Source organism: Symphalangus syndactylus, chromosome 9 (assembly GCF_028878055.3).
Source record: "Symphalangus syndactylus isolate Jambi chromosome 9, NHGRI_mSymSyn1-v2.1_pri, whole genome shotgun sequence".
Lineage (NCBI taxonomy): Eukaryota > Metazoa > Chordata > Mammalia > Primates > Hylobatidae > Symphalangus > Symphalangus syndactylus.
Window position 1 is genome coordinate 55,817,532 of NC_072431.2, and position 9,172 is coordinate 55,826,703.

Here is a 9,172-nt window from a genome sequence, read left to right on the forward strand (position 1 = left end):
TGTTACCCAGGCTGGAGTGCAGTGGTGCGATCTTGGCTCACTGCAAGATGAAAGTTTTTTTTTAAATGGAGTTTTGCTCTTGTCTCCCAGGCCGGAGTGCAGTGGATCTCGGCTCACTGCAACCTCAGCCTCCACCTCTTAGGTTCCAGTGATTCTCCTGTCTCGGCCACCCGAGTAGCTGGGATTACAGGCACCCACCACCATGCCCAGCTAATTTTGGTATTTTTAGTAGAGATGGGAGTTCCAGACCAGCCTGACCAACATGGAGAAACCCCGTCTCTACTAAAAATACAAAATTAGCCGGGCGTGGTGGTGCATGCCTGTAATCCCAGCTACTTGGGAGGCTGAGGGCAGGAGAATTGCTTGAACCCGGGAGGCAGAGGTTGCAGTGGGCCGAGATCACGCCATTGCACTCCAGCCTGGGCAACAAGAGTGAAACTCTGTCTCAAAAAAAAAAAAAAAGCCGGGCGCGGTGGCTCACGCCTGTAATCCCAGCACTTTGGGAGGCCGAGGCGGGCAGATCACGAGGTCAGGAGATCGAGACCATCCTGGCTAACACGGTGAAACCCCGTCTCTATTAAAAATACAAAAAATTAGCCGGGTGAGGTGGTGGGCGCCTGTAGTCCCAGCTACGCGGGAGGCTGAGGCAGGAGAATGGCGTGAATCCCCGCAGAGCCTGCAGTGAGCCAAGATCGCGCCACTGCACTCCAGCCTAGGTGAAAGAGCGAGACTCCTTCTCAAAAAAAAAAAAAAAAAAAAAAGTATAAAATGAAACATGTTGAATCAGCAACAGTGGCAGCTTGTTTAAGGAAAGGAACAAACAGAAAATTAATACAGAAAGTCAAAAAATGAAGCACAACTCTTTTAAGTGCCAGTCTGTTTTTAGGTTTTTTTTTTTTTTTTTTTTTAAATAGAGACAGGGTCTCTGTCGCCCATGCTGGAATGCAGTGAGGTGATCACGGCCCACTGCAGCCTCGACCTCCCAGGCTCAAGCAATCCTCCCACCTCAGCCTCCCCAGTAGCTGGGACCACAGATGTGCACCATCACACCCAGCTAATTTTTGTACTTTTTGTAGAGATGGGGTTTCACCATGTTGCCCAGGCTGGTCTCGAACTCCTCAGCTCAAGCTATCTGCCCACCTCAGCTTCCCAAAGTGCAATGATCATAAGTGTGAGCTGCCATGGCTGGCCAAGGCTGTCTTTTAAAAAGCCAAAAATGGGCTGGTTCAAGACCTGTCTGAGCAATATGGCGAGACCTCATTTCTACCAAAAAAAAAAAAAAAAAATCAGCTGGGTATGGTGGCCTGTGCCTGTAGTCATCCAAGCTACTCAGGAGGCTGAGGTGGGAGGATCGCTTGAACCCAGAAGGTTGAGGTTGCAGTGAGCCTCGACTGTGCCACTGCACTCCAGCCTGGGTGACAGTGAGACCTTGTCTCAAAAAGCCTCAGAAGGACTGGCCTAGGGAGATGGGCAAGCATTTTGTTTCTGGTTTCCGAATGGCCCTGTGCGTTGAGAGAGGTCTTCGGCCTCCCAGCCTCTCTGGCTGAAGGCGGCGATTCTGCATGGAGTCTCTCCACCACTTGGTGGCATTGCTCACAGTGACTTCTTACTTCTAAACACCATTGAATTGGAGCAAGTAGATGATTTGCCCCATTTCTCCCAGCTAGTTTGGAGGCTGAATATAGAATTTTACTGGGACACACCAGAATGTGTAAGTTGGGGAACAGCGATCCCAGTGTCCCTTGATAATATGCCAACAGCTTCCTTAGTATTGAAATCACAAAGTCAGAAATGCACACACCTCTATGATCAGAGATCCATACAGGAGAGAGCAACCAAAAGAGGGCTTTTAAGTTTGCCAGACTTCCTGACCAGTGGGAAGCAAGAGAGTAGATAAGTGTGCAACAGTCGCAAACCCAGGCCTATAAGAACCTAGCTGGGAATAGAATGTAAGAGAATGGGGAGCGATGGGGACTCTAGTGTGTTCTGGCACATGCCCATCTAAAGGCTCCATGTGACTGTTGCCCTGCAGGAATGTGGGCCCCAGTGTTCACCAAACCTTTTTTTTTTGTTTTTCCCATGAAGAGAAGCCAGAAACCCAGATATTAATACAAAGTATCCAGTTCAGAAGTGTTGGTAAATTTTTTTAATTTTGAACATCGTGCTGCCCAAAGAAGGTATCTGCAAGCCAGGTACAAACCAGCAGTTCATGCCCTCTGGTGAGCAGAAAGGTCATAGACTTTGAGCCCATTATGTCGAAGGTCAAATTCTAGTTCTGCTGTTGCAATGGCTGTAAACGAAAGTTTTCAGATTTCTAATGCCCAATGGAAATAGGTTATTAAAAGGAATAGATCATGTATGTAAGTAGGCACAGAGCTTGCCACCTGTTAGGTACTCAAAAGCATTCTTCCCTCACTTAAGGAAACAATACAGGCATAATACAACAATAATGTTATGATCAAGTTCATTATCAGGAGGCATACACCCAAACAATAGGGGAGTGAGCACCTACCACGTACAGAGCTCTCTGCTAGTTTCTCTGGAGGCAGCCGTTCCCAACCAGGCAATTCATCGGCATCATCGGAATCAGCCAGCAGCTTGTTGGATATGCTGAGTCCAGAGTCCCGCCCAAATTACACCTAATGTTCTGTGCCTATTACACCCAGATTTATGAGATCCTCCTCTCTCATGCAGTCCAAGCATCTGCATTCTAATAAGTTCCTCAGAGGAAGCTCTTTCGCAGCCAGTTTGCACTGGTCTGTGGGTTGGTCATTTATGGAAACCACTGCTCCAGGGAATGAATCATTATTTCCAGTCTCATTAGGGAAAGATGATACGCATATGCACACATGTAAGGAGGAGTGACAGTAATTAGCCAAAAGCTCTGTAGACATAATTGCCTCTGATGAAGTGCTGACTGATGACATCACACAGTAGGCTATTGACAGTGTACCCCGGGGAAAGCTAAATGCAAAAGGGAAGCGAACTGCCTCATGAAGTGAGATCAGGATTACAGGGTCGGAAATGTGGAGAGGGTGATTCAGATGGACAAAGGAGCAGAGGCAGGATTCAAGTGATGTGTTTCCGAGGCAGTGTAGCCTGTTTGTGCCGAGTGGAAGGTGCACGAGGAACATAGTAGACGGTAACAGGAAGGCAGGAGCTGTGAAGGCCTTTGAAGGTCAGGCCAGTTGTAATAAAAGTATTTCACATTGGCAGGTATCTTGGGATGGTTGCCAAACATTTTCCTATGGTTTGCATAAATACATATCTACTTTATTTATTTATTTTTTTTTTTTGAGATGGAGTCTCGCTCTGTCGCCCAGGCTGGAGTGCAGTGGCGCAATCTCGGCTCACTGCAAGCTCCGCCTCCTGGGTTCACACCATTCTCCTGCCTCAGCCTCTCCGAGTAGCTGGGACTACAGGCGCCCGCCACCACGCCCGGCTAATTTTTTTTGTATTTTTAGTAGAGACGGGGTTTCACCGTGGTCTCGATCTCCTGACCTCGTGATCCGCCCGCCTCGGCCTCCCAAAGTGCTGGGATTACAAGCGTGAGCCACCGCGCCCGGCCATATCTACTTTATTTATGTATTTATTTTATTTATTTATTTATTTATTTATTTATTTATTTATTTATTTATTGAGACGGAGTTTCACTCTTGTTGCCCAGGCTGGAGTGCAGTGGCACGATCTTGGCTCACTGCAAGCTCTGCCGCCTGGGTTCATGCCATTCTCCTGCCTCGGCCTCCCGAGTAGCTGGGACCACAGGTGCCTGCCACTACACTGGGCTGATTTTTTGTATTTTCAGTAGAGATGGGGTTTCACTATGTTAGCCAGGATGGTCTCGATCTCCTGACTTCGTGATCTGCCCACCTTGGCCTCCCAAAGTGCTGGGATTACAGGCGTGAGCTGCCACGCCCGGCCAAAAGCTGGACGTTTTAGAAAATATATTTTAGCAACTCTGACACTTGATTCCCCCAACTCCAGGCAGGGGTTGTGGTTACTGTTGTTTGCTTGGTGATGTATTGCTTTGTGACTGGGCTGAACAAGTTTCACCATCACGATCCTCATCTCACACTATGCAGACTCAGATGTCCCTGCTCAGATTTTTTTCTTCCTGTTTTTACCTTTTAACTTGGCTACCTAGGGGTCGCCCCTGGGTCAGCATAAGCCACTTAGTGGTTAAAGATTGTGCTTGGCCAGGCACGGTGGCTCATGCCTGTAATCCCAGCACTTTGGGAGGCCGAGGCAGGAGGATCAATTGAGCCCAGGAATTCAAGACTGGCCTGGGCAACATAGCAAGACCCCATCTCTACAAAAAATAAAACAAATTAGCCAGTCATGGTGGTGCATGCCTGTAGTCCCAGCTACTCAGGAGGCTGAGGTGGGAGGATTGCTTGGGCCCAGGAGTTCAAGGCTGCAGTGAGCCATGATCATGCCACTGCACTCCAGCAGCCTGAGTGACAGAGTGAGACCCTGTCTCTCTCTCTCTCAAAAAAGTTGTGCTTAAGCCCCTTGGCTAGTTAGATTTTTGCCCTTTCCCATTGGGTGTGTGTGTGACTTGGAGGCTGCTATCACCATTCAGAGAATTTCCCCTTTTGCCCCATGGTCAGCCAGGGACTGGTAGCTTGGCATTCTCCCTGTGATTTCTCCCAAGAAGGCACAGCCTTCCAGATGGCCGGGGATGGCTGTGACATCATCTTTAAGCCTGGCTTCCTAGGAGTCACCACTGTGCCAGAGCGGCTTATCGTTTGTGCCTTGCTGGTCACAGCTTAGACTAAGCCCCTGGTGCCTGTGACGATGGGTCTGGGTGCGTGTGGGGAATGTTTTGGGTCTACTCCAGGTGTTATTCTGATTGCTTCGAGTGGGTGCTGCCAAGCACAGGTCCACAGAATTCCTGACCACCCCCCCAATTTGTCTATGATCCCGTGGAGATATTCTTGGCTCTCTCTTTCTCTGGTTCTCTCTCTCTCTTTTTTTTTTTTTTTTGGAGACAGAGTCTTGCTCTGTTGCCCAGGCTGGAGTGCAGTGGTGCAATCTTAGCTCACTGCAACCTCCACCTCCCAGGTTCAAGTGATTCTCCTGCCTCAGCCTCCCGGGTAGCTGGAACTACAGGTGCGTGCCACCACTCCCAGCTAATTTTTGTATTTTCAGTAGATACGAGGTTTCACCATGGTGGCCAGGGTGGTCTTGAACTCCTGCCTTCAGGTGATCAGCCTGCCTTGGCCTCCCAAAGTGCTGAGATTATAAACATGAGCCAATGTGCCTGGCCTTAAGTTTCTTTATAATCAATGGTCTCTTCACTGCCTTTTTTTTTCGAGATGGAGTCTCTCTCTGTCGCCCAGGCTGGAGTGCAATGGCACGATCTTGGCTCACTGAAACCGCCACCTTCCTGGTTTAAGCAATTCCCGTGCCTCAGCCTCCTGAGTAGCTAGGATTACAGGCACATGCCACCACGCCCAGTTAATTTTTTTGTATTTTTAGTAGAGATAGGGTTTCACCATGTTGGCCAGACTGGTCTCAAACTCTTTTTTTTTTTTTGAGACGGAGTCTCGCTCTGTTGCCCAGGCTGGAGTGCAGTGGCGCAATCTCGGCTCACTGCAAGCTCCGCCTCCCGGGTTCACGCCATTCTCCCGCCTCAGCCTCTCCGAGCAGCTGGGACTACAGGCGCCCGCCACCACGCCTGGCTAATTTTTTTGTATTTTTAGTAGAGACGGGGTTTCACCGTGGTCTCGATCTCCTGACCTCGTGATCCGCCCGCCTCGGCCTCCCAAAGTGCTGGGATTACAAGCCTGAGCCACCGCGCCCGGCCCTCGTCTCAAACTCTTGACCTCAGGCAATCTGCCCACCTCAGCCTCCCAAAGTGCTGGGATTACGGGTGTGAGCCACCGCGCCCAGCTTCGCTGCCCAGTTTTATGTCAGGGATTTGTTGGCGAGACTGAAGCCCCTGTCGTACAGAAGGTCCCGCATTCTGGATATAGCCAATTGTGTTCCTGTGGTTTCATTTAGCACAAAGATGAGAATATTCTTTTTTTTTTTTTTTTTTTTTTTTTGAGACGGAGTCTCGCTCTGTCACCCAGGCTGGAGTGCAGTGGCGCGATCTTGGCTCACTGCAAGCTCCGCCTCCCGGGTTCACGCCATTCTCCTGCCTCAGCCTCTCCGAGTAGCTGGGACTACAGGCGCCCGCCACCACGCCCGGCTAATTTTTTGTATTTTTAGTAGAGACGGGGTTTCACCGTTGTCTGGATCTCCTGACCTCGTGATCCGCCCGCCTCGGCCTCCCAAAGTGCTGGGATTACAAGCGTGAGCCACCGCGCCCGGTCGAGAATATTCTTGTCTCTTTTACTTAGAACTAGAGGAAAATCCGTTTGGACAAGACTTCTGTGATTCCCATAGGTCAGAGGGTGTGTGTATTTTTTTTTTTTTTTTTTTGAGATGGAGTCTCGCTCTGTTGCCCAGAGACTGGATTGCAGTGGCACGATCTCGGCTCACTGCAAGCTCTGCCTCCCAGGTTCACGCCATTCTCCTGCCTCATCCTCCCGTGTAGCTGGGACTACAGGCGCCCGCCACCACGCCCGGCTATTTTTTTGTATTTTTAGTAGAGACGGGGTTTCACCGTGTTATCCATGATGGGCTCGATCTCCTGACCTCGTGATCCGCCCGCCTCGGCCTCCCAAAGTGCTGGGATTACAAGCGTGAGTCACCGCACCCGGCTGGGTGTGTGTATTTTAAATTTTCGCCGGGCGTGGTGGCTCACGCTTGTAATCCCAGCACTTTGGGAGGCCGAGGCGGGCGGATCACGAGGTCAGGAGATCGAGACCACAGTGAAACCCCGTCTCTACTAAAAATACAAAAAAAAAATCAGCCGGGCGTGGTGGCGGGCGCCTGTAGTCCCAGCTACTCAGAGAGGCTGAGGCAGGAGAATGGCGTGAACCCGGGAGGCGGAGCTTGCAGTGAGCCGAGATTGCGCCACTGCACTCCAGCCTGGGTGACAGAGCGAGACTCCGCCTCAAAAAAATAAATAAATAAAAATAAATAAATAAATAAATTTTGACTTGTGCTGCTCAAAAGGTTGCACTAATTTACAGGCCTCTAACCCTGTATGGAAATGCCATTCCCACCCCAGCCATAAGCAGAGTCAACCCTTAATGTGATCTTTTAATATTTTTAATAGAAACAGGGTCTTGCTCTGTTGTCCAGAACTACTCCTGGGCTCAAGTGATTCTCCCACCTGGGCTTCCCAAAACGTTGGGATACAGGCATGAGCCACCACACCCAGCCTACTCTGATCTTTTAAAAATTCTTGGGCCTGGTGCAGTGGCTCGCGCCTGTAATCCCAGCACTTTGGGAAACCGAGGTGGGCAGATCATGAGGTCAGGAGATCGAGACCATCCTGGCTAATACGGTGAAACCCCCATCTCTACTAAAAATACAAAAAATTAGCCAGGCGTGGTGGCGGGCGCCTGTAGTCCCAGCTACTCGGGAGGCTGAGGCAGGAGAATGGCGTGAACCCAGGAGGCGGAGCTTGCAGTGAGCCGAGATCGCGCCACTGCACTCTAGCCTGGGCGACCGAGCGAGACCCTGTCTCAAAAAAATATATATATATATCGATACCCTGTCTCAAAAAAAAAAATATATATATATATATATATATATCGAGACCCTGTCTCAAAAAAAAAAAAATATATATATATATATATATATTCTTTCAGTTTGGAGTGCAGTGGCATAATCATGACTCATTGCAGCCTTGACCTCTCGGGCTCAAGTGATCCTCCCACTGCAGCCTCCCAAGCAGCTGAGACTACAGGAGAGTCCCACCATGCCCAGCTAATTTTTTTTTTTTTTTTTTTGAGATGGAGTCTTGCTCTGTTGCCACGCTGGACTGCAGTGGTGTGATCTCGGCTCACTGCAACCTCCGACTCCCTGGTTCAAGTGATTCTCCTGCCTCAGCCTTCCAAGTAGCTGGGATTACAGGCATGCACCGCCATGCTCAGCTAATTTTTGTATTTTTAGTAGTGACAGGGTTTCACCATGTTGGCCAGGATTGTCTCGATCTCCTGACCTCGTGCTCCGCCCGCCTCGACCTCCTGAAGTGCTGGGATTACAGGCGTGAGCCACTGCACCGGGCCTCCCAGCTGATTTTTATATTTTTTTGTAGATACGGGGTTTTGTCATGTTGCCCAGGCTGGTCTCGAATTCCTAGGCTCACCTGGGCTTCGCAAAGTGCTGGGATTACAGGCAAGAGCCACCGTGCCCAACCTATTGTGATTTTTTTTTTTTTTTTTTTTTTTTTTTTTGAGACAGTGTCTCTCTCTCTTGCCAGGCTGGAGTGCAGGGGTGCGATCTCGGCTCGCTGCAACCTCCGCCTCCCAGGTTCAAGTGATTCTCCTGCCTCAGCCTCCTGAGTAGCTGGGACTACTCCCGCAACCACGCCTGGCTAATTTTTGTATTTTTAGTAGAGATAGGGTTTCACCATGTTGGTCCGGCTGGTCCCAAACTCCTGACCTCCTGATCCGCCTGCCTCAGCCTCCAAAAGTGCTGGGATTACAGGTGTGAGCCACTGCTCCTGGCCAGTGATCATTTTTAATATGTGGTAATTCTATTTCTGGCCACAAGAGGTACCAACGCCTAGCATGTTGGACCCAGGGGGACCCTCCTAGGCTGGCTGGCTCGGCATGGGCTCCCCTCTTGGGAGGTGGGAATGGGACTATTGTTCCAGGAAACACCTCAAGTCCCGTGATCAGGACTAGAGGAGTGGGGCCGACAGGGTAGGATTGGACAAGAGGCTGCGCATGTCAGAGAAGGGCCGGGCTGAATTTCAGACCTGGTGGTCGGCTCCCGGAAATTCGAGTACCAAACCTTTCTGTGATTAAAAATGCATGGTAGTTAAAGCTGCCAGCCATCGTTATGGCAGCAGGTGTGCCTCCAAACACACTTCTTCCCCCACCTCTGCTATGCACAACACACACACACACACACATATTACAAAGATGTGGAGATGTGGCCTCTCTCTTTTTTGTTGGTATAGTTATGTATATTTTCAGGTGGTTTTTTTTGGTTGATTGAAGTATAATTTACATATGGCAAAATTCACCTATGTTAGGTGTATAGTTCTATAAATTTTTTTTTTTTTGAGACAGAGTCTCGCTGTCACCCAAGCTGGTGTGCAGGG

The 9,172-nt window shown here is 49.6% G+C and overlaps 1 protein-coding gene across 1 annotated transcript; it reads right to left on the reverse strand.

The window, feature by feature from the left end:
• Window positions 1-2,639: 2,639 nt before the first annotated feature.
• On the reverse strand, window positions 2,640-8,903 carry LOC129490662 (protein FAM106C-like). The gene is made up of 2 exons (XM_055294495.1): window positions 8,825-8,903; window positions 2,640-3,160 (listed from the first exon to the last, which is right to left on the reverse strand). The coding sequence occupies exons 1-2, from the start codon at window positions 8,901-8,903 to the stop codon at window positions 2,640-2,642; spliced, it is 600 nt and encodes a 199-aa protein (XP_055150470.1).
• Window positions 8,904-9,172: the final 269 nt, after the last annotated feature.